The sequence below is a fragment of the Scomber japonicus genome, chromosome 10 (genome assembly GCF_027409825.1).
Source record: "Scomber japonicus isolate fScoJap1 chromosome 10, fScoJap1.pri, whole genome shotgun sequence".
NCBI lineage: Eukaryota > Metazoa > Chordata > Actinopteri > Scombriformes > Scombridae > Scomber > Scomber japonicus.
The window spans coordinates 24,781,712-24,808,421 of NC_070587.1; the positions used below are offsets into that span (position 1 = coordinate 24,781,712).

At 38.7% G+C, this 26,710-nt stretch overlaps 1 protein-coding gene across 1 annotated transcript in view; it reads right to left on the minus strand.

Annotated features, from left to right (window-relative positions):
* Positions 1-26,710, minus strand: part of cdk14 (cyclin-dependent kinase 14) — a 157,027-nt gene that overhangs the window by 124,988 nt on the left and 5,329 nt on the right. The window contains exon 2 of the mRNA XM_053326790.1: positions 21,187-21,218. Coding sequence (XP_053182765.1) covers positions 21,187-21,218 — 32 coding nt within the window. The remainder of the gene's footprint in view (positions 1-21,186; positions 21,219-26,710) is intronic.

Below are 26,710 nucleotides of genomic sequence, written 5' to 3' on the forward strand. Positions count from 1 at the left end.
CTTTGGACCTTGACCTCAGTGCACGTTTGAAAGCTTACAATTCAGCAACAAAACAGGCTGGGAGCAACAGTTTATGGAGAGCATTTGACATCAGCTATCATGTGAGTTTAGTCAACAACTTCGGGAACTGTCAAATATGGCTAAAATGTGGTTAAAATAAATGTTCACCCATTCAACATTTAGATATGTAATATCTGATTACACAAATGTGTTAGCCATCCCCTTAAATTCCTCGGTGTTCTCTCAATTTAATATTTACAACTTCCTCACTTCTAATAAAAACACTAATATTTATAAAAACCTACAATTTCCAAAGGCTAGGCCATGCAGCTTGATATAAATCAGCACTGCAGTTATAGTTCTTCTGTTTGCAAAATAGAGCTGTAAATAGGGTCATAAAATATCAACTGTATATATATCAAATGCCTAGCACTGCTGAACTAGTAATTACACTGCATGTAGATGTTAAGAAAAAGTATTTAGCTAGTATTCTAGAAATGGGGCTTTGGGTTGGTGTTCAGTGTCAGCAGCCATATCATTCATGTATTAAACTGCCACCTGAATGATTACCAATATATTAAAAATTGCAGTAGATTAATGGCTCACTTTGTGCAATTAGAACTAATCTCAGAAATGGTTTCTATGGTAACATACTTTGAAAAGTCTATGTTAACCACGGGGGAAACTGAACTGGTACCATGAACAGCACTATTTCTGGCTTTAACATTTACCTATTCCACGTAAAGTTTTTATTGAGAGAACATCATCAAACTGTTCAATAAAACAACATGAATAACATAACAGCTATGATAACTACGCAGCGCAAACACAACGATTCAGCACCAACCTCCATAGCAACAATAAAAAGCCTGCAAGAAATTCATAATAACTGACAAACTAAAACATCAGAAATATTAACTGAACGAAGATTATGGACATGAAATTTACATTTCATTAGATTCTTACTAAAAACAGTTTTAATGCCAAAACTCTATGATTATATTGCTAAATATTGCAATTTCCACTGAGAATAAAAAGAATGGCAACCATTTTTTGTTTGAAGGCAACTGTCATGTGACGTGAATGAAGGCCAATAGAAAAGAATAGGTAAAAAAAACATTGGCTTCTCACAATTTTAGAGTCGTTATTATGGACCAACGTAGCTATTACACACTTTGATATGACACTAGGTTGGCTTCACTGATTTCTAACACACCTCTAAATGTTTTACTTGTCATACCTGTAGTCTTCAACCCTAACCGATGAATTGGGAAAGTGACCATGGTCTTTGTTTAAAGGATGATCTTTGATGTCAGTTTGAATATCTACATGACCCTACTTTTACGTGACTTAAGCAAGCGCTGAATGATGGTCACGTAAATAAAAAGCAAAGTCAATTTCCAAAAAAAGCTTTCAAGTAACCTTGAGCTGTGATCATTCTGACAGTATGGGTCATCTGTTTAAACACTGACAATGATGACAGCTGAGGCAATTCCATTTGCTGAGGTGAAATGTGCTTGAAAGTCTTGAAAAGCCATTGAGTGGACTTTGAATTTTGTCAGACATACAGTACTGTAGTTAAGGTCAAACCAATGAAGGAGAGGAATATGTTCCAACGAAGATTTAAATGTTTTGAACAAAATGTTGTTTCTGGAAAGGTTAGAGGCCCTATCTAGACAATAAAACATTGAACTTCAAATTTGTATTGTCAGGGATGATCGATTCTACAATAAAAATATAACTTGCATCATATCCCTTCATATCCAGGTGAGTTATACTGCATGGCCAGTATTGCATTTTACTAAAAGGCCAGCACTGGCCCGATTTATCAGCAAAGTGTTCCATCAGTCAAACCTTAACCCACAGCCTGCAATCCACCCACCAAGATACATTTTTCCCATGTCCCTCTTCCATTTTTGACCTCCTAAAAATGCCATGCCCCCTCTAAGGGCCTCCTGGGTCTGTAGATGGGGCTGAAAAGGCTGGAGCACAAACTCATTCACACAAGCTTTCATGAACACATTCAGGTAGACAGACATGCATCACATGCACACCATGACCAAACCATGAACCCTTTTTTCCCCAATAGCCCTGCATCCAAATTTAGAAAAAGGAAAGAACAATATTCTGCTAAAAGAGAGCTGGTATTTATCCTTCTCCAAAAGGTCAGAATGGTTTTATTTCTCCTCTCCGCCAACCCCCCACACATAGGCCATTCATTAAAGGCAATATTTACTTTGACATTTGAGGCTGACATCAATTCTCTTGGCTTGGTGCAAGACAGGCATTCGTGGAAAAATACAAAGACTGATTTCTGCCCTAAAATGAAGGATTAAAGGTGGCAAATCCTGTCAGTTTATCAGCTCGGCCTGTCAGTACGTTGAACACTAGACATTTCCTTCTAGAGATTACCTTATCCTTCATCATGTGCACCTGTCTTAAGTGTTGGAGATGTGCATGTGTTGCATATAAAGGTTGCAAGACCTATACGTCATATTACTGAATTGGAGACTCTTCAATACACTTTGGACTACCATGATCTTTTGAAGTGTCATGGTCAGTAGTATTATTCTTTGTAACTCCTACTCCTGTAGTGGTTTGGTAGGGTCAGATATTGTCCTGTTCCATGGCATGAAAGAATTAATGACTGGATATCAATGGACTTTAGTGCGGATATAGACAGATGATGTGGTGACCCATGGCCTTTTAAAACAACCCAATGTCTTTCTGAAGAAGTTTTGTGGTGGTATTTAAACTGTGCTCCTATCACCCACCACTTTTGATCCTGATGAAAATCTGTAGATCAAGAGGTGTTTGTGAGAAAGGTGGTTCTTGTTTTAGTAGTAGTACTGGTATTAGTAGGTAACTTTTAGGGATTTGAACAAATGATGGAGCCATTTTTCTTGTGAGGACACGCTTTCTTTTCTGTACTTACATTTTTATCTCCAAACGTTGTACATTTGTTGAAATTGTCTTACTTTCCTTTTGTTTGTTGTAATGAACACTGCACCCTCTAAAGGCCAGTTGGGGGACATTCAGTCTTACTTCACCTGAAAGCCATTTGCATGACTGCCTGCCCAATCCACTAAACCCACAACATAACAGTCAGCCTGATTCACGGTTATATCCCATTTCATTACCCTTCCTGTGTCTCATTTCCAGGAATCACCTTCCTCTATCACTTCTTCTGGTGCGCAGTCAGGGTCCATTTCCTGCCTTCACATACCAACAAACACTGAACCAGGGAGCATATGGAGGAGCTCTACGGCCTTCAACATGATGGATGCCACATCACATCCGACACCATCATCGCGGCATGCTTGAAGACAGAAGCCCACCAGGCCAGCTACTCATCTACATTTGCATTTGAATACCTCAGCAATATTTAATCCATTAAGTTTCCTCCAGGGCCGATTAGCGGAGGGTTAATTAAAGATGCGATTAGACTGCTCAAAATTTATAATGAGATGCTATCCTTGCCCCTGTGATAATAGTCAGGGCATCATGCTGACCATGATGGCCAAGAGGACTCATCTATTCATATACTCAATACTACATCTCCCAGAATTACCTCCTCAGGCCCTTGAGGCTGTTGAGTGATGGCAGGAGAAGCCTCTCTAATATACACCAATAGCACTAATTCTCACACGCAAGGGAAGGGAAAGTTATATTGAGCAAAATGAAATTGCTCTCCAGTATGACTCCTCAAGAGGTAAGTGAGCTGAGTGAGCAAACGGAGGGTTAACAGTCTTTCGGTTCGCTTTCGGGCTCAGCCTTCATCCTCAGATTGGGAGAATTTCTGACCCGAGCCCCTCGCAGGCTAACGCGCGCAGATTAGCCAGCAGCTGTCACAAATCAGATTGACAGAGCCAAATAAACATGGCTGGTGGCGACAACTTGAACTGTGACAATCAGTCAGTCAGGATTAGCCGTTACAGTGGGAGTCATATGGAGGCAGACACATGCACAGCACTCAAAGTTAATGAGTTCACTGAAGCTAAAAGGCTAAAAGCTAAAATTGGGCTCATAGAATGGGATGGCAGATTTTCAAGAGCGTATTTTTAGCTTCCATTAAGTATATTCATTTCTAAGTCCCTAATCTTACCCTCACCAACACGTTCTTGACATTAGCTGTAGGCTGTAGAAATGGATGTAGGGTCCAGTGATGGATGTTTGGGAGCTTGGATTTACCGCTCTTTTCCATTTTTTGTCAGTTACTAGAGCTAGAAAATTCAAATTAGGTCACAGGAAGAAAGTGTGTTTTGGAGTCGAGTCGGGACAAGCGAGTTGCAGTCAGGACTTACTGCAACAAGAGACGCATGTCAATCAAACAGACATGTCTCCAAACCCATTCTCCTTTACATCTCAACCAACAGGCAATGCGGTTTACTTGTAAATAAAGAGTTATGTTATGTGTACATTCAATGTCTCTATCCTTGAGGTCTAATAAATGTGTCCAATTTATTTTCTTACTTATAAAAAAGTTTCAAAGCCTTCTCCATAATGCTTTAAAAGGTCAAAAACCTCCACAGGGTACCTTTAGGTTGAAAATATCCATTTGGTTATGAGAACTGACAGCAAGGTCTACAACGGAGTCTTTTTTTCAACATAACAGTGGGAGGCACCAGCATTGGACAATTTAGACATAGTGGTGTTCAAGGTGCATTCCACTGACACGCAGAGAAAAATCAGTTTACTGCTGAGGCGTACCGGTCAGAATGGGAAAACAGATTAATGTCGACTGTGGCTCTAGAGGAGCTTCGTCAAGTCTGAGAGAACAACGCCACATGATGTCATCAGAAAACTCACTTTGGGCTTGGACACTTGAGATTTTTAGAAAGTCTACATAAGGAACTGGGGTTGTGGAGTTTTAAATTACATTAACTTGGTAGGGAGGATCTAATAAAAAGACACTTTCGAGCATGTCTTTGCTATTAATCGAAAAGTTACTGAAACAGACATTGTGGCTCTCTAACCAACCTAATTTCAGTATGTTCAATAAATTAATTCCCATACATAGCCTGCTGCCTCCCTGAAGCTACAACTGATCAAACCCTGTAGGTCTAAGTACACACAAGTCAACACAGCATTGTTCCACCTGATAATTTCTGTAGCCATGCGTGTCCGGTTTGACTTGGACGGACGAGACGAATCAAATATTGGAGGAACTGCCGCTGGAGGTGATGCCAGCTTGATCACATAGCCACACTTTGGTCTAACTCGACACCAAACAGAAAAAAACAAAGCTAAACAGAAATACTGTGACTATTCCTGGGGGCTCTAAGTTTGTTGTGTGTGACGAATGTGTGGGAGAGAGAGATAGAGAGAGAGAGAGCAGGTGGGAGGCAGGTGTCCGGACCATTGGAGCGGAGTCTGGTTAGCAGTAAACCGTGAATGTAACGTTTAGAGTAGAGCTACAGTTTGTCAGGAGATAAATGCTATAGCAGCTCAGGAGTTTGCCAGCAGTTGAGTACAGTGACAGTCTATTACGCAAGCTTTTGTTAAAATCAAGTCACTCCATGCACTAAAACATGACATAACAGATGACATAACAGTGTTACCCCACAACTCTAGGATAAGCAGTATAGAAAATGAATGAATGAATAAATGAATAATATTGTTAATCTAATGCTAAATAATAATCAGAATAATTAAACATGTCAATTGCAAGAGATGTGAACTCCTACCTTTGTTTCCAGTCATGTTAAATAAGAAATAATATGAATTGCTACTGAGGTAAATGTAATATCAATTTCAGGTAATATTACCCAGCCCTACTATCAAGTTGCATTATGGGAAGTATAGGATCCAGTACTGTGGACCATATAGACTGAAAGTGAAAAAAATATGTCTTGACCCAAATGTATAAGAGTACAACACTTGCAATAACAGCTACAGACATTTATTTTCTCACTGTTATGAACTACATATACAGACTGCTACACTAGGGCTGTCTGATTTCCAATATTTACTTCCTGCAGTCTTTTATTATAAGTCCATGTAGTTCTTGTACCTTAACACAATCACCTGATAAATACAAACCTAACTTCAGAGCCAAAACCAGGTGCTGTTGCTAAAATTCAAGTATTTCCTCAATACATGAAAACTGGTTCATCATCTCAAATAAACAAATACATGACACACATGTTAACCCACATGGACATCACATTTAGTGTGTTCCATTTGTTCCTAGTTACGAATTTCAACTGGAATGTGCCACAAAGTCAGATTTCGGACTGGGAAAGTCAGATGAACCTCACCAGCCCCAACGTCAAAATCCTAAATAGCTGCCCCATGCATCAACAGTGTGTAAGTTGTAGCAATATCCTGTTTGTTAGCACTCTAATCAATTGTACATACAGCACTGTCCAACTTCTATCTGTAGATCAAGTGGTATTGCTATCAAAGGCTAACCTGGCTAGGCTAGAACTGGTTTCTGACTTCTAAACTGTAATGATTCAAACTTGGATGTGACATCATTCCCGGCTCCAGCATCCAACTTCTGAGATAAATGGAACACACACACACACACACACACACACACACCATATGCCGTATGAGAATAAATGAGTAATTGGCTCTATATTCTTCTCCACCTTGGTGTGTGGAGCCACAGAGGGGGGTGTGTACTGTGCTGTGCTGTTCTTTTAGAAGCAGCATCCTGTGGTGCAACCTCACCCTCCCCCCCCCCAATCACACACACACACACACACACACACACACACACACTGAAACACACTCAACTAGTAGAGGGGAGATGTTCAAGGGCATCTATCAATATTTTCTTCTAGCTTAGAAAAAAAAGGGTAGAAAGAGAGAAAAGAAGAGGTCAGAAGTCAAACAGGAAGGAGCTCAGGACATGTTGCAGTGATTTTCAAACACACTGAGGTGGCCCTGCAGTGTTTAAAACTCTGATTTCATTCTCTGATATGATATAGGCTCCCATCTGACCACAGGGAAGATAAGCATTTGATTTTCTTTCAGTTTATTCACTTTATTGTGAAGGTATGCCTTGTTTTATTTAATTCCCATTTCCTTTACACTTTACTGGACTATATTAGACCACTGCATCAACATCTCCAGGCACTTGGACATTTCAGTCATCAGGACATCTCAGAACATGAATCCATGAGTGTGTCACTTTTAAGGTGGAATAAAGCTCTTTTCCATTCATGTCAATACAAACTATTTAATATCAAAAAGATTACCAAGCATTTCTATGTTACTAATACTGAATAAATCAGTAGTCTCTATGATATATTATCAAGCATTTCCTTTAATGGAGGAGACCTTTTCTCTGTCGGTGTGTTTTAATGATGGTGGAAAGGTCATTCTTGATCATGCAAACAGTCATTTGACATTTTTAAATGATCTTTAGAGGTTTTTCTTTCCTTTGCACAACACATTTTATGAGCTGTGTGTTGAGTGACTGAAATGTAAAGTTATCCAGGATTAGTATAGAGTGCGGCATCAGGAGTAGGCAAGTCTGAAAATAACAGGACGGATCCACATGAAAAAATGAATTGCAACTGATGATGATTTTCACTGTCAATTAATAATTTGATAGATTAACCATTTGCTCTATAAAATATCCTCGACTATCTTCTAAATATAGAAAATAGTCATACATCCTCATCATGTCCTAAAGCTTCAGCTAACAATTTCAACTTGCTTGTATTGTCTGAAACTCTTAAACTGAAAGGTATTGTTTTTTAGACAAAGCAAAATTGAGAATTTGCAAACTGAACTGAAAAAATGACTGAATTCATTAACAAGATAGTAGCTGATTAAACATTCTGTCAATGAATTCATAGATTAGAGACATCTTGTATCAGCTCTACATGATACAATACATTTCTTATCTGTTCAATCTTTCTCTGAGTGGTATTGATGGAATGTGCTCACCTCATATCACCGTCTATTTGTTAGAATATTGCAGCTGGAGTCACAGCACACTCATCATGCTGCTCTGATGAAAGCAAGAAAGCGCATACCTCTGCAGAAAAGAACGCTCGTGCACAATCATTTGCATATCAAATGACCCCCCCCCCCCCCCACCACCCATATAGGGGTCCCACCCCAAAGGTTGACAATGCTGATTGAGAGGTTTTGGAGAAGTGAGACTATGTATTATCATGGCAGTACTAGCAGCATTAAAGAACCCTCCTGCATGTCAGCTGAACCTGGTAGCAACACATATAGACAGAACATACAACCCACACACTGATGCTGCCTGCTTGATTCAGATGTAGGCACCCAGGGGAGCCCCTACACAGCTTACTGCAACAATATTACGCTATGTTATATTGAGTACAGAGCAGTATACTTTATTGTATATGCAAGCTGACTGCTGATTCTCAATGCGAGTGCACTGCGACGCTTAGAATACATTTTAAATCGGTATAAATGCCAACCAGTGATCGTACACCCTACACACTGGCTATTAGATATTCAACACTCGGCTATATTCAGGTGATCACAACCCTTAAGCAAGTGCTAGAGTCAAAGGTGGCTGCTGACAGTACAGAGGTCCCTCAGGCCCGCCGGATGATAAATTCTCCTGTGCGATAATGCTACTACGATCAATCAGAGCCCTCATTGTCTCTCCATAGGTCTCATGGAGGAGAGCCAGGAATGATATAGAGGTTGGCACAGGACCAAGCAACCAAGCTACGACAGCAATATACTGACAACGAAGTCAAGTCCCGAGTGTGTTTTTATATGTAACAGAATTAAAGAATCCTTCCGGTATTTAAGCGTAATAAGCTTCAAGAATCAGACATGGGGCAAACATTTCCTTTTTTCGTCACTGTTCCTCTCTGACCAAGTCGAGACTAATCTCATTCTGGCTCAGTACTTAGGCATCTTTTTTTTCTACCACCGCTGATTTTTTTTTTTTTTTTTTAATGCAAGTGACTGATAGTGTGTAAAGAGGATTATATTAGAAGCTCAGTGAGAGGAAATGTGTGAATTCCTTTCTGTGATTACTGCCAGACTTTTTTTTTTTTTTGGGGGGGGGGGGGGGGGGGGCAATATGCTAGTCAGAGTGCAACCTCATACAATCACACTTCCCAGGAGTGTATACGGAAAAAGGAGTGAAAAAAAAAAGAAGACGTCAAGTGTTTTTGTGTTTCTGCATGCAGGAGCTAATTTCTCTCACTGTAACATATGCACTGCTGCTTGTTCTTATCGATAGCTATAGTTAGCAGACTGACGTTATGCCACCAGCTAGAAATGTTGTGTCTGAGATATGACAGTGACAATGACTGTCTGACAATAGCTATCTGATATGCATTGTGTCTGCAATTACACACTGTGCAACTGTCTGCCTGTCCTTCACGAGATGCAAAGTGTGATACGTCTGGTGCTGGCGGTGATTGAGGATGAACGCAGCAGTCAATGGAAGTCCTTCACAATGCAATCACATCAAAGGACTTTTGTTTTGATAGGTGTTCCTGAGACCTTTTTCCTTCGCTGGCACACATTTGACATTCAACTAATACCTACTTATTTCTTGACTAAATCTATGGGCTATATTTAAAGATAGTTTATATTTTTTTTCCTAGCTGGGAAAGCCTCGGAAATAGCATTTAGTCCATGACACAAAACACTGGATACACATGCTGATCATAATAGCACAGTATATAGCCATTCATGCTTGTATGAAGAGTGTTCACCCATTAACAGCTTCTCAGACAACCAGTGGATACAAATATGTAATCAATTAAACCATGTCCATCATATCAGAGACAGATTAGGCTATATGGCATTCATAATTTGTCACACAGTCTCTGCTATGGCAATGAAATCAATTGTTACCTGAATAAAAACTGAAGGATCCAGTTGACTATGATGTCCACCAGTGAAAAGCAGCAAATCCTCACATTTTAGAAGTTTTAACCAACAAAAGGTTTGCTATTTTTAGCCAAGCCACCATAAGGGTAGAGCGTTAGGGATGGCGATAACTGTCACCACTTTGATCCAGACTGTAACATTGAGTAGATTGCCATAAAACATGAACAGACATTCATGGTTTCAGTTTTCCCCTGACTTTTCCCTCCAGCACTATATTTGGTACAAATTTAATTTTTTCTAATATGGTTTATGACCAAATATCTGGAAGAATAATTACATTCCTATCAGCTTCATCTGCACTTCATGTTTAAATGTTAGCAGCTAATCATCAGCATGTTAATATTGTCATTGTGGGCTTGTCAAAATGCTGATTTTAGCTTGAATGTTCCACTAGCATGGCTGTACAGGAATGAATCAATAATGAAAATTGTAATTGAGTTGTGCTTTCTATGTGTTCTATGTTTAAAAGCCTTTTTAAAATGCTATGCCAGTCTCTTAATTCCCAGTGTGGAGATTAAAATCAGTGTTAAAGCCAATACAAAGGTTTAACCTTAAAATGGCCTTCTTTTGTGTGAAAGTCATTGCTAAATCCTAGGCTTTAATCTCAATCATTATGCTGTTACTATGCCTGATCTCTTATTGTGATTCCTTGTGACCTCTGACCCTAAATCTTTTGTGGAGGATGCAGCTGAAAGACTTGAGCTGAAGGATTGATAACGTTGGATTATACGTCCAGGGGGGAAGACGGAAAGATGGTGGCATGGAAAAGTAACATTCTAGAAGGAAAGCGAATGGCTCCGAGTCATAGGCCACAAACGCTGTTATCACAAATGTAGGGAAGACTCTAATCAAAGCCACAGTGTGCTCTACGCTGCAGGTTGAATTGCCTCCAACCCAACTCCAACCATCTCACTCTTTCATCAGGGTCCTTTTATCTCTACCGATTCACAGCTTGATAGGTCCTAATGCTTCTTCTCCTCCCCTGCTCGTCTCTCACGCTTGCTAGCTCAACACGTCATTGAATTCATGTCAAGGTTTACATCCACAACCATGTAGGACATGAAAGCCAATGGATGTTCAGAACGATAACCAGAAAGCTCTTTAATCAACTGCCTTTTTTTTGTTGTCATTTCAGGGAACGTTATCAACACGGCACATTGATTGGACTTTTCTAAGCTGTCAAAATAAGCATTGGTAACTGAACTTCAACCAGAAAAAAAAATCAATTGAAAGTGACTTTGCCTTTGCTGTTTTGCCCTCTGTGCATGCTAATTTTCTATTGGGAAATGCTTCAACCAATAGTCAGCCATGTTTCTGACCTTGTTCTAGGAGGAGGACTGATGTGGTAAACTAAACAGATGTGTAAATGTAGGTATGCATGTTCCCCAGCACCATCAACAGACAGTATAGCTTATGAAAAGAGACAGAGCAGATGCTGACGCTCCGACATTCATCAAGGCTTAATGGTCTGAGAGAGATGTTTAATAAATGCTATCAAAACTGTCATCCACCATGTGGTGCGGCAGGAAAACACGTCAAAAACATTTCAGCTAGTTTGTCCACTCAGTCTTCTTCATCTTCCATCTTCAGATCAGCTCTGGATGAGAGTGGGAGGTTGGACAGAAATGGATAATTCTATAATCTGTTTGCGTGTTCCTTGTGGACCCAAGAGAGCATCCGCTTTCAAGTATTACCGCCTACTGCCACAAGACTTAAGAGTTACGAAGTGGGAGTAGTTGTTTCAGTTATCCAGGGTTCAGGAAGTTTTCTGCAGAGTCCATGTTATGTTTAATGATCTTTCCTTTTCACACCAATACTCTCCCAGTCTGAAGTCTAAAGCCACTAAAACATTTGGTTATGTATCCACATGAAAGTTCCAGGTTAATTCTAGATGGGGAAAAGCATCTTCTCAAATCTCAAACACTACCAATACCTCCCACTAATTATCTAATATTCAGCAAAACTGATGATTTAGTTTCCTGTCTTATCGTCTTTCCTTGTTGGACCTATTTCTAGAGATCTCTCCACGTTTGGTGATTTCAAGAACAACGTTGGGGAATACTGTGTTATCACGACCGACCGAACCGATATCCAGAGCTAACCCTAATCCTAACCCACATATGAAAACAAAGTTGCAATAAATCATAGCTAAACTACCCAGAAGACTTGTGTTTCTATGATGAGGAATTTTGAAGATATATTCATGAAGAAAGTATGAAATGGGAATATATAGTGGTAAAAAACTCCAGAAATTATTAATCCCTCTTGCTTTCCAACTCTATAGCAACTTTCTTGTATTGACCAGTCGACCCATTGGCTCAATACGAGAGCAATATTTAATGAAGCAACAGTTTCAGTCAATACTGGTCCAAGGACAGCCACACCTCAATTTTATTTCTTAATTTCTGTAATCACTTGAATGTCTTAGCAACAAATTTAACCCATGTTGATAACAATACAGCAACAAACTCTAAATACAAATAGTTCTAGGTTGTAAAGCCAGTTCATTAGGTACATGGGAGATCTTTGACTTTGGAATTTCAAGGTTTCATCTGATGTCTCAGTCAAAAATAAGCTATTCATGTAATGCAGTGTCTTAAATAGGCTGTTAAATTGTATGAAATGCTAATTCAAGGTGGTAAAATATGAAAAATGGACAAGGTTGAATTCGTTTGGGTCTGGTTTAATCCTACTTTGAATGCAGATGGAACATTATAATTCCTGGCTCATACCTAGCAACCCATGTGTGTAGTAAGAATCCCGACATGAAAGCAATGATTTTCTTTTTGTTCTTATTGAATTAAAAAAAAAATCCACAGAGTTCACCATGATTTACACTCCCTGGGACTAACGACAGCGTTTTGCTCTCAATAGATTCTCCAAGGACTTCCAGTAATTAAGTAACACATTCATTGCATTAATTTTTGATTCTGACACCAAACACATGAAATTATTCAGCTCCAATTGGACTGAGAAGAGATAATGAAGTTTGAGTGTGACAAAGAGAAAACGGAGAGCGACAAAGAGTCAGGGGGAAAAAATGGAGAGCGCCAAAGAAAAAGAACAAAGACTCAAAGCTGGCTAATGAGAAAATCATTACCTCAGTAACAATCATCTTCTGTCAACTAATCAAAAACCTCGAACAAAACCTGACAGTTTGGTTCAATTGAATGTTATTGGCTATTTGTCTGACAGCATATTGTTTAATGACAATAAAGTCGCCCAATAACACATACAAAGATATGCACAGAGGCTACCCTCGATAATCAAACACCTCCACTGGCTCTTTCTGTCGACTAAAGCACTTCTGCCAGAGATTCAGATTAAGCCAGTCAGGTTTCAGTATCTGTTTCCATTAGAGGTTGAGGCAGACGAGGGGAGAGAAGGGCAAAGGGGCAGAGACTCAGGATGTTCTCAAATCTTTCATCCACTTGCGACAGCTCACACGGGAGCAAAGATTTCCTTCCTTGGTCAGAGATTTAGGGGCAGAACGGTGTTTTCTCCTGGGATAGAGCTCGTGGAACAACTGACACCTTATATCCACATTATTCTGACAAGCTGCTTCTTCTGGCAGAGACTAGTGGATTTGTCTCTAATAAGCAAAGGCAAACATGGTGCAGTGTTATTACTGTGCCGCAAAAGCTCTCAGGAGGAGGTGGAGGTGGGTGGACGGGCATTTTAAACACCTAATATGACATCTGAAATGTAGTTAGATTCCCTTCTTCTTTTTGCCTAAACCTGCCTGACCAAACTTTACTAGAATACTTTGATATGTTGGGAAATTAGCTTGTTTGCATAGATGAGAGGATTTCTGACATCTGTGTTGAAGTGTTCATGGACAAATTTGAGCGGTCTATTCTAACTGTTTTTATATTAACACATATATGGAGTGTGTGAGAAGATATGATACATAGTTTAGTCTGGAGGGAACAGTTCGCAATTCTATAAGTCCAAATACCTAGTGTGGAGGAAATCATGAGGCCTTGAGTCAACCAGATGAAAAAGACAATATTTATGATTTATTAAATTTGTAAATGGGAGGAAGGTTAAGTATGAAGGCAGATTCAGAAAACGATTAGCTCAGCCTAGCCCAACATAAAGCCTGGCAGCAGTGAGTATGACTCAGTCCATAGTATATGCGTAACAACACCAGTAATTCATTAATGTCCACACTGAAAGTTCATTTAGTAAAATATAGTCTTTTACAATATAGATTCAAACAGAAAAATGATAATCTGTTGCTTTTTCTTGGTCAAGTATTGATATCATGCAGACCTTAAAAACATTCTATATAGTATTGCTGCTGGATTTTCAATACGAATAAAATGTCTGTTTTAAATCTCAGTTTTTCATTCCAACTCAATATCTCTGACACTTTGACTCTAACTTCATTTCTCTCTCTATCTTTCTCTATAGCTTTTATTTAACTGCAAAATATGACTTTAAAATTCAAAAGCAATGCATTTAAAAATGTGTGCTTCAATATTTTATAGTTCTGTAGGTCAAAAACTATATTTCATGTCAAAACTTTAAATGATGCAATTGTACAGCAATTGAATCTATCATCAACAGTCCCTAACAGCTCTTAGCTTGGTGACAGCTCCTTATCAGGGAGTTGACACCTCTCTAGCCTTTCTTCATGGCCTTAGACACAACTTGTCTCTTTTTGTAGAGTAACACATCTGCTCCAACATTTAGCTGATGACCTGACAAGTTGTCCAGACTCCCAACCATCTCCTCATCTCCACTGTCACCACCCACCATAAAAAATGTCTGCCCTCTCAACTGATGTTACCTATTCAATCACCTCCTGAACAGTGAATGCTTTCAGACTCAGTCAGGTCTCGACAGTAGCTCCTCTTCCTCTGAGCCTGCCAGCAAGACTGACAGTGGCCAACTGCAACAAACCAGATATGTGAATAAAAATACACCTGCATTTCAAAGACCAAACACTAAAGATGTAAACAAGCATCTGGCTTTGGGCTTTATTCTCTCCCTCTTTGTTTGTGTGTGTGTATGTGTGTGTATGTGTGTGTGTGTGTGTGTGTGTGTGTGTGTGTGTGTGTGTTAGTGGCTGAGACACCTCATTAGTTAGTAGAATGCAGCTATACCTATAAACCCTAAAGAAATGCATTGAAACTGACACTAATGGATCTCATCATTTCTCCTTAAAAGCACTTTGGAAAATCTTTTTTATAATTTATTCTTACTTGAGTCTATCTGGTGATTAAGTGTGCATATTTTTTTGAACATGTGATCATAAGATCATGTATTTTTATAAGTGGTTCTGTGAAAAATTGTAAAAAAAATAAATAAAAAAAAGTAACCCCATGTGACTAATGTCTAAATATAGTAAGATACAGAAATGGCTGTATCTAAAAAAAAATATATATATATGTATATCAGAAGTTTTATCAAATGTTTGGTACCATTTGATTCAGGTCAACTTCAATTTCAGTAATGTGCTTTGATTCAGTGTCAATCTGATATCCAGCATGTCAAATGATACTTTTATTTATTTATTTTTGTCATAAAATCATTAAAAGCATGTGAAATCAAAATGTTTCTAACAGAAATAATTCTGACACTTTTCCTTCACATACTAAATACAGTCATTAGTCAATAATGGGTTAACAAGTTGTATCACGTTTGTGTAAATCGTACACAAATAGGAATGTTAGAACTGCAATTTGAGGTTTTTATGGGGCTTTGCATGCTGTCTGGTCGTCACCCTGAGGTGCTAGACAACCAGCAGGGGCGCCGCTCAAGTGATGGGTGACTGTATAAACAACATGAAGCCTGTAACTCCCTCTAAAAACACTCATTAACGTTTTTTACATTTCTGCTTGGGTACAGATCAAACATTTGAGGTACTACACGGTCATTTCAAAGTAATTTTCCAGACTTTAGACAGAGCCAGGCTCGCAGACCAAAGTGAGGCGGCGTTAATCTTCTCATCTACATCTCGGCAAAGAAAGAAAATACGTGTGATCCCCTAATTGTTGAGCTATTTCTTTTACCACAGCAGTGGGAAAACCATAAAATTAATCATTTTTGTAACTGATATCCATTTTGGAAGACGATAAAGAACAATGCTGCCCTGATGGAAAGGTCTGTCACGATATCTACTTTTGTTGAACGATATATTGCCTCAGAAATAATCACAATAAGCAATATTATTATCATTTGAAGATTATTTTATACCACTGATATAATGATAATATAATAGTATAATAATGTAAGGGGGGTGGGATTGGAGAGTGGGTGCTACGCTTATGTAAAAACACAGACTGCAGTTATGGCATATAAATAGATTAAGTTCAATCAAATGTAACGTCACAAAGCCATATTTCTTTTTTTGTGTCATGACATCAAAGCTATGCAAGAAAAACAGGAGAAATTCTGCTTGTCCTGGTGTGTGAATGTAGGCTCAGTCTAACAAGCCATCTCTATGGTTTAAACAGACACATAGTTTCCTATTCACTATGATAAATGATAATCAGTTCAACAGACACATGGGGCAAACAAGCTCTCCGTCTTTGTCTGCCTTCTTAAGACACACAAAGGCAATGAATGCATGCATATACACAATCACAGGCTGCACATCTCTTGTAGACCATCATTCAGTTTCTTGCAAACATCATGTTGCAGGACAGGAAGGAGTCTTTTTTCCCCTCTCAGATTCTTTACATTCTTCCTCAGCAGTGAGGCCCATTTATAGCAAATGACCCGAGCTAATTCCCATGGCATCGACTTCTAGAAATGGTCTGCTTCACGTTGTTTCACCGCAAAAGTCCCTCACTGAACAACAACATAGGGCTATATCTTCTTATCAAAATAAATCTCACGGAACTATACAAACAGCCCCGTTACCCAATATAAGTGACGTCCGTGATATCTGAGCTCTCACGTCTCTATGCCAACAAAAATAATGACTTCTCCAAAGTCCTCAATGGGAAAATCTTACAGTGCAGCATTCCTCATTGCCCCTATCCACACCACAGCACCACACTACAGCTGAGGCTGCAGTATGAGAGCACGCTGTTCTCTTCCAGCTATGGTGGCTATGGGACACGTGAATGCCGATGGAGCTAAAGGAGTCCTGAAGTGTTGGACGTGAAGATGAAAGAGATGAAACTAAATGAGACATGGATGTTAAAAACCACACGATAAACGTATTCACTTCAGCGTTGCTAATGTCAGATTTACTGATGCTGATACTCCTTATCATCATATTGTCAGGATTGCCTTTTTTCCCGGTCATGCTGTTTATTTGTTGAACGTATTCAATGCATTTGTGTTACTGTGCAATTGAATGCACGGTAATAGCTGGTTGGACATGCCTTAGACTTTTGCTCCTGTGTTCTTGGCTTTGGAAATACAATAAAAAAGAAAGTACCCCTCATACTCTTTTTCTATTGAGTATCTTGTGGCTCTTACTAAAGCCCCATGCACAACCCTTGTGGACATGTGGACAAATCCAAAGTTTGGCAGGTCTGCTGAGTGTAATTTGTGCATAGTAATGATTTAGACATGGGTGAAAACCTCAATGGTGGTGTAGCGATGGCCAGATCAATGATGGGAGAAATGTAGGTGTCATATTTCTGTGGAGCTAGACACAGAAATATGACACCATCTTTTCTCCCATCATTTAGAGGCCCCTTTCTGCTCATTGGCCCTTGGACACTTGCCCTGATTACCCGTATGGCAGATCTGGCCATGGCTACACCACCATTGAGGTTGTGCCCCCCCCCCCCCCCCCCCCCCCTTTTCGAAATGGCAACATAATGTCATTAACGACATAGAAAAAACTGTTTTGGAAATTGTGAATCAATTCAAAATCAAAGGAGATCAGAATACCAATTTCTATGTTTCTATGATTTCTAGGCTTGACCCACTCTTTTGTTGACAGTTATCGTCGCTTTCGGAAACCTAGTATATCTAAATGAAATATAGAGTTACAAGGTTTCCACTTGACAGCAGCATGATAACGCTCCTGTCAATAAAAGTTGGTAAAGTTGTTTACAAGAAAATTAAGTCTCACAATTGACTGTTTTATTTGTCAATTTCATAGCTAGACAAGGGATGATTGGTTGTTACTTTGTATCAATGTGTGTGTAGGAAAAATGATCAACTCGCATAAGCTTCAGTGCCCAGGGGCTCTTGGGGGTACTAATCCAGCCTCGGGTGTAGCATCTGGACAGTATACAGCTCACACATCTTGTAGTTTGTCTTTACAAAAAGACAAGCGTTTGGGCACATTTTAGATTTAATAACTTAATAATAAGCTTTGCAGGCCAAAGCAGAGAGGATAAAATGTTTATAACACAGCAGGCCGCTCCACAAAAAGCATTTAACCAGGAAATGACACTTTCATTTCATTAGTCTCATACAGGCATTATGAGGCATAAAGACTGTATGATGCTTCCCAATTACTGCAGTTAACTTTTCCAAATCAAAAAGCTCCAGACATGACATTGTTCTCTGCTTTTTACTGCCAGACAATGACCTTCATCATGACCATTTATCTTTATCAACACAGCACACTGGAACAAGAGACTAAATATAGCGCCTCCCTTCTTTTTACTCAGTCAAGAATAATCTTGATTTAGTATTTACACCAACGATCACCAACGATCTGAACAGTGGACAGTGATTGGGAGAGGTGTTTAACAAATTGCCACGACAATAGAGAATGGATGAGACCAACTTAGCCGGTTGCTGCAAGTCAACATACAGAAATAATAACTCTTAAATGGCCATATTTCTTAGATTAACATGAAAAGGTCTAGTGCAACTGCTGCCACATTGACTGAACATGACATAAATGGGACAGATATCTCACCCACTCATGAAACAAACAAGAAAATGGCTCACATGAACACAATATCAGACTGAATAATGACATATGATAAAGAAGTTGGAAATGAAGTCTGATTATCAGAGTAGCAATGAATGTTTTGCCCTCATATGACTCTTAAAGAACAGCTCTGGATCTTAGCAGGTCTATCCGATAGATTGAATAAAGGAATCTAACGAACCAACCACAACAGCAACTTGTCTGCAACATCAAAACAAAGCATCCTGGTGGCTTATCACTTATTCATTAAGCAATGCTACAATCCTCTTGCAGACAATACCTTGGAAAGGTTCCAAAAGCTCTGAAACCATGCGGTTGACTTCCAACAAGGATGAAGCTTTAGATAGCCAGCTGCAGTTAGGTTCAGGCTTGGCATTTACAGAACAGTAAAGACTAGATATTTTGCCTCGAAAAGAGCAACAAAGCAGGATTTTCTTGTTAATACAAACACAGCATCCCAGTACTTTGAGATCTATTGACTGCCTCATCAACCAGCTGCGTACAGCAAACTGAGACAGCATGTAAGAGACATTGATACGTTATACAGGCCTGCAGACTATTACCATCATTCCCGGGACAATAAAAATGATATACAAATTAAAAACTAATGAGCTTGTGTGGCAACATGTAATAAAGCTTACCACAAAGGGGGGGGGGTTGGTTTAAACAGCTAAGCTTCTAGAGCTGGGCAACATGACAACGTATGCCTTTAGCCTACATTTATAACAAGGTCCCATAGTATTTTGGTTGTATTTAATATTTCTACTGCAATGACCACTTTAAAGAAATACTGGGTTTTTATATGATTTTTTGCGTCATTGTGGTGAAGTGCCTTGTCTTGTCAAATATTGAATTTGCTTGATAGTTTCTCAATTGATTTTCCAGATTGAGGCATAGTGGCCACTCAAGCCTTATAAAATATTTATTTTGTCCTCATGTAAATCATGTAAAATGTGTCTGAACCTACAGTATTAGAGCTGCACATTTGACTATACATCTCCTTCTCTTGCATACTGACTTTGCAGTAATCTAGTCTGATTTTTTTTTAAAAACAGTTGGGCAAATGACTAAAGGTGTTGTTTGAAGAATCACCAGACTCTACACAACATTGGTGTTTGGTTCAGCCTTGTTTCCAGCAGCAGCAAGCAGCTGTTTTCAGTGAAAAATCTTTGATTAATCTACTGAACACTATCTGCCCATCACCAAACAGCAGGCATACAAAGTTAGCGATTAACTGGTTACCATAGCACCAGTTATTTTTCATCAGTTAAGGAGTTAAGACTAAAACAAAGCCAAAAACAGATGGAATGTTGGATTAAAATTAATTAACAGAAACAGGAGAAAAATTAAGCCTAATTTTGCTAAAAAGCCATCTAATGCTAACACATTAGCCATAGCAACTTTGGAAGGCCACTCTACCAAACCGGTGTGCAATGCTGTGAAGTTCTGCCCCCAAGTGGCCAAACAAAAATGATTAAGACAGCTTTAAATCATAGTTTCCTTCTCTCAAATGTCGTATTCAATGTGTGTACTAGATAGGAACGCCATAAAATACACACAACTATCATTTTAGCCACATTTCTGTCACTTTTTATGCATAAATTCAATGCAACCCATTATGTGAACAAATACTAGAATACTAAAATGACAGATTTCTTTTCAAACACATTATACATGTTAGAAAATAATTGCTGAAAACATGAAATGGCCTCTTTTCAGCAGAAAAGTGAGTAATGTTAAGTGAACCAAACTCCATTTAAAAAAACAACTATTTAACATACCAATGATTTGTGATGTTTCATTTGTTAACTAGTCATTTAAATTAAATTTTTTATGAAACAAGTCCACATTCACCTACAAAACGTGCTAAATTAAACACTGGCCCCTAACATTACTTTATTTTATTCATGTAGCTGCCTCAAACCTGCAAACAATGTTTATTTTAAACTGTGTATTTTTTATAAAGGAGTTTGGTATGAGCTTTATTAACTCAGAGGCCGTTCATTTGGGCCGTGCTTTCAGCATTTTTAAGCCTAGATTCTATCAGTTCTCTCATGGGGGGTGTTTGGGCACAATGTTTGGAGACTGCTGTGGGACAGCTGTGAGGCAAAATCTGGAGCTCTGGGTATAGTCATGCAGAGAGAATCTGGTCGGTGCATTTGGTGGTGTCTCATTTGGCAGGCCAGAGAAGTCTTATGAAGACGACCGACCCTGAGGGACGTCTCTAAGATGAGAGGGAAAACCACCATGCTCCACACATGAATATATTACACACCATATGCACTGAGTTACAGCAGGATTCACATCCAAAAAAATCAGCTGCAATGCAGTCCGTCCTGACAACATCTGGCCAGAGAGACCTTGATGAATAATTTTTGTATAAAAATACAGCATGCAACATTTTGGTATAGCCCTGAAAACTGGGCCAGTGATGTCACAAGCTCCCTTAAATTCACTTGTTTTTAACTTACCTCATCAAAGCCGCTGTCCTCTTTCTTGAAAGCTGCAGGAAGAAGAAAGGAAGAGAGAATCAGACACTGCCTCTATTGACATCTTTTTGAAGAGCGAACAAAATAAAAAATAAAAAGTCTAATGGTAGAGATGATGCACGGCAGCGCGGCACAGAACCCCGTCAGTGTGCCGAAATTTGTCAGGAATTCATTCTGTGCTCATTAAAGCAGTGCAGGTTAGGTTTAGTTTGAGCTGAAGAGGATTTGACTATTGCTGGTGATAACTCATTTTTCTCTCAGTGTTTCAACAGAGCAGAGCATCGCGAGCAGAGAGGGAGATATTAGTGATGTATTCCACCCAAGTACAAACATTGTACACTTTTATGGGTAAAATTATTAATAAGTAAAAACTTGGCATTCACAATCTCTCAGTATTTTACACTCAGATCAAAATTGAGATGCTGAAACATTATTCGACCTGGACAACAAAAACATCACAACCTGGCTAACATAGTGTTTCTGTAATGTTACATGCAGTTCAAGGATATAATGTTTACAACATCATGAGTTGCATTAATAAATCTGTTTTTACTGAGATTCATGACATCACAGCCTTGACAGCCTTACAGTGGTTGTGAGAAGCCTATTCATGAATGAGAAACAGAGAAAGCTAGTAGCCTTGAGTGAAGAACATCTGATCACAAATATGTACTCCCAAGTTCAAGAGTTCATCTTCATGCTGAAAACTGATGCAAAACAACACTTATTTTCTAAGTGTATGTTGTAATAAGACAGTGTTTGCACTTTGGTAAAATTTGACAAGAAAGGTGAAAATATTGAGTGTGTACTAACTAATGATGGTGTGACACATTCACCTTGTTCCACCCAGACAGGCGATCTGTATAGATAATGACACAAAAGCTCATTATCTCAATTTATTGTGATCTGATGTCAGTATGCAAATTAGGCTGCCTTAAACATGACCCATCTCAGGTCAGTGAAAGTCATGCAGGATACTCTCAAAGGCAGTTCTAGGATGTGTGAGCAGAAGGTCACATGCAGACAGGTAAGGACATTTGTAAGATACTTTTGTGTAGCTGAGTTAACTGGGTCACTGGTGCTGGTCCAGATGTTGGTTACCCTGGTCTTACACATCATAGCGGACCCATGAGAGTCTCCATGTCTCCCTACGCATATGGGCTCTACTTATTCTCACTTTATAGAGGAAAGGGTTTTTAAAAATAGACTAAAGGCCCAGTTATGCTCAATGTACGTACAAAAATGTATCCGTCCTTTTCAAACGATGTTACCGTCACTGCTCACATACTTCCATGCGTCCTTTACGTTGGCATGGATGTTAACCAATACATCCACCAGGGGGCAGCACAGAGTCAAAAGTTTATGACAACAACAAACTCAACAACAAACATGGCGACTGTGAAGGAGATATTGATAATGTTCCTCTTGCATAAAAGACAAAAACAATATGTTTAAAGTTTCTAAGCAACTCACACAACCTTTCCTCAAAAAGTTTTAGTAGTTCCGCCATTGTTATTTCTTCTTCATGTATCACTAGAGCTACGTATCGAATAGTGACAGCAACACTGCCCCCCCATGGTTTCTGGTGGTACTGCTCCATTTGGTCCGTATCCGTAAGCTTTATGGAAACGTGCAGAAATACGGACGAAATGAACGCAGAGCACGGACAGAAGGCTCCGTCAGTATCCAGATTCGTATTTAACATTGAGCATAAATGGGCCTTTAGGAGGCACCTGTTGTCGAAATACTCACGATTCTGATATACTAATCTTTTTCTTTTTTTTCCTATATTTTAGCTAAATTCATCTTGGACTGCCAGTGACGTGACCACTTGGACCTTGTTAGGAGCGAGTAGGGCTTAGGTTAGGTTATATTTAGGTTAGGGATTTTGTGTATGTGTATATGGTTGAGAGTGCTATTTGTATTTGTATGTGTATATGTATTTTCCAGTTTTGTCTTGGGGGGGGGGGGGGGGGTATATGTTTAAATTGTTACATGTATTTATCTTGTGCCTGGGCCCCTCTTAAAAAGCTTTTTAAGCTTCCTATGGTGTCCCATTACACACAAAAATGAATAGGTGTACATGGTTTTAATTGAGGTGTGAATACAGAAATGATGATGATGATAATCATGTTGGACAGATCTTTTTCTTTAAAATGTCACATAGTCACATTGTTGCCAAATATGCCACTTTCTTACAACATCTACAGCTGTTAAACTACTTTAGTGACTAGTTACAAATCTAGCAGCTTGTTGGGCAGAACTTAACTCCTACTTAAAGAGAGTCCCTAATATTTCCAATTTAGAATCAATGTGCGCTGATGTGTAGGCCTGTCACAATAATTATCGACTTCATAATATCGGTTATCGCAATTATTTCTGAGACAATAAATCGTCCAACAAAAGTAGTTACTATGTCAGGTCTACTCATTCAGTCTGTAAATCATGAGCCAGACAGAAACATGGATTACATAAAAAAATATATTTCTCTATTACTTCTACTCACTATACAGTGACTTTATCCAGAGTCTGGATCCTCTGACACTTCCACTATCAAGTTCCACAATCAGCCTTCATAAGCCTTCCTTCATTGAGATTAGAGGTAGATTACAATGCATATTGACGATAAGATATCACCTTGAAATATAATTATAAGTAATAAAGGTAGAGTTTAACTTCATTTTTTTAAACTTTAATTTCCTAACATCTTGAGCATGTGTTATGTTATGATAGCTTGAGCTACTTTCTATTAAAAATAGTTGGGGAAAACTGCACTGTACAGATGTCATTTCCATCTGGCAGAGAGTAGTTAACAGTGTGTGAGGCATTCAGATGTAAATGTATCATGCATGCATTAACACATAAATAAATATGTGTTTTCCCTCATCCAGACAACAACATATCCAGACTGGGAGCAAACCAAGCGAGTTAACCAAGTGTGGATGGGTTATTTGAGCAGACGTGCATAGAGAGGTCACCTGGGAAGAACAAGGACAGGGTCAAACAACACTAAAAAACCAGTGGAGGGGGTAATGGCCAAATATAGGGAGCAAATAGAGCTTGAGGCCAGGTTGAACACATTTCTGAAATAGGATGGCAGTTTTAGGCCATTTATAGCTATTCCAAACCCACATGTCCATTAAAAAAAAGAAAAAGCTCCTAGCATTTTTTCCCCCCAACATAAAAGGTGTGTTATGATCTGATTTTTCTTTATGAAATAGTCAGGAGGCAACTTTCAGATTTCATGAATGTATAAAATGTTGCATCCACTGTTTTATTTTATGGAGAACTGAGTGTAAAAAATTAGAATTGCAAAATATATCTCATGATTTCTGATTCCTTCCAGAAGCACAGTGAATAAAATGGCATTGAATTGTTATTTATGCATGTATAATGTCAATGCTTTATATTCCTCACACTGCAGTAAACAACACTGCATCCTGCTTGTTTGCGCCGCTTTGATTTGCTGAATGTCTCTCGTGGCACAACAAGCTTGCAGAGAGTATCAATAGGCTTTTTTTTTCTCATTTTCTTCTTTAGTAGTTAATTCCTCATGATCATTGTGTAGTCTATTGAGAGAGGCGTACAGATGGCTAAAAGACAGAGGGCTCTAGGGGGGCAGCTTCCTCCTAAAATGACTTATTTATGTCAGAGTGTTTGGGAGCATTGTCAGCTCAGCCACTGAGGCGTTAAACCGCTGCTTCCTTCTCCTCTGAGGGTCAGCACACACATACACACACACATACACACACACACACACACGCTCCCCAAAGACCGGCCAGACACTCCAGACATCATCATCACTGCCGCAATCCCCCCTCCCTCAATACAATGGATGGCTCTGCAGGTGGACAGAGATCCTGCACTGGGCTGAAAAGTGAGATTTAGTGCACATTTATTATGATATGCTACAAAAATAATGTGTTTTTTGTTGTTTTTTCAAACGTCAAACTTACTCGTCGTCTCCTTTGACAGAAGCATCTGCAGCGGAGCGTGAATAGTACAGACATCAGCATGCAGAGAGAGTACAGACCGTTCACAGACACAGTTTGGTTTTGTTTTTTTGTTCAATTCACACAGATGTTAATTAGCTGCAGCTGTGACAGTTGTCATTATAGCTGTCAAAAATAAATAAATATATCCATGGCGGCCAACTAAAACTTTCACCTGCCTCGGCTATTCATACCAGTAATAATTAATAATAATAACAACATATGTATAGATAATAATATTACATATGTATAGAGCTCCTTTCATATAAGGGATGTAGTTCAAAGTGCTTTACAGAGATATATCAATAAAATACTACACAATAAAACAACTGCAAATAAAATGATAGAATAAGACTATTTGTAAAAGTTTTTATAATTATTTTCTTTATATTTTTTAATATTATTATTTTTACATTATTTTCATTTTTTTATAATTAAAAGGAATAGTTCAATATTTTAAAGGGGAAAAACCCTCTTATTTGCTCTGTTAGATGAGAAGACTGATACTACTGTTATATCTGTGTTGTTCTGAATGTTTTTTCACTTTGTTTTAAAATAAAAAGTTGGAAGGACTAGAAAAGTTCTTAACTTCATCCTACACCATCATCTAACATTGGATATTTATTTTTGTTGCTTAGTTTGCTGTCATTTCTATTTTGCTTTATTTCACCACCTAGGAATGTTATTTAGTTATTTTGTTACAGGATAGAATGAACACAATCACTGTCTCAAATCTCATTCTACTGTACTTACACTTCATATTTTGAGTGTATAAGTGTGTTCACTGAGAAGTATGGAAAAATGCAGTGCACTATGAGTACCTGGATGGTGCACTCAAAACTATGAAAAAGTTGAGTGTGAAACTATGGACACTTCTCTCCTTCAACGGTCACCATCTTGGCTACTTAAGGGAAGGGGAGGGACCGCTTTTCAAACAGGAAATAGCAGTTGAGGACATTGTAACTATGGTGAACATCACCACATTATATAATTTGGGGTAAGGTTTAGACACAGCACTGGTCTGTCTCTGTCCAAAGATAAGACAAAACATGTCTGCCTCTCAGTCAGAGTCTATTCATTCATTTATCAATCAGCAGAAAATGAATTCACAGTCAGGAGTGAAAATCCTCAATGTAAAAATAACATTGAGGAGATTTCACATTGACATACTACATACAAGTAAAGCATGTAAAGATGTCCTGTTGATACTTCAGAACAGTCACAGAGAACATACATGCATACAGACTTTAATTGCTCACTATAAATCTACTTTATACATTTATTTCCAGAGTGCATACTAAAAAGAAAAGAATAAGAAGAAAAAGATAAGAGGGAGACATGGGGGAAAAGAAGACTGTTTTGTTAAAACCCATAACAGCTCATTACTGCTTCTGTTACTTTTCATAGCGCTTCTCTACACTTGAAGAAATGTTGCCTTTTGATCAACGTTGTGAGGGAAACATTAGAAAAACTCCAAACCTGTCTCTCATACACAGTTTATCCATGAGGGTGTT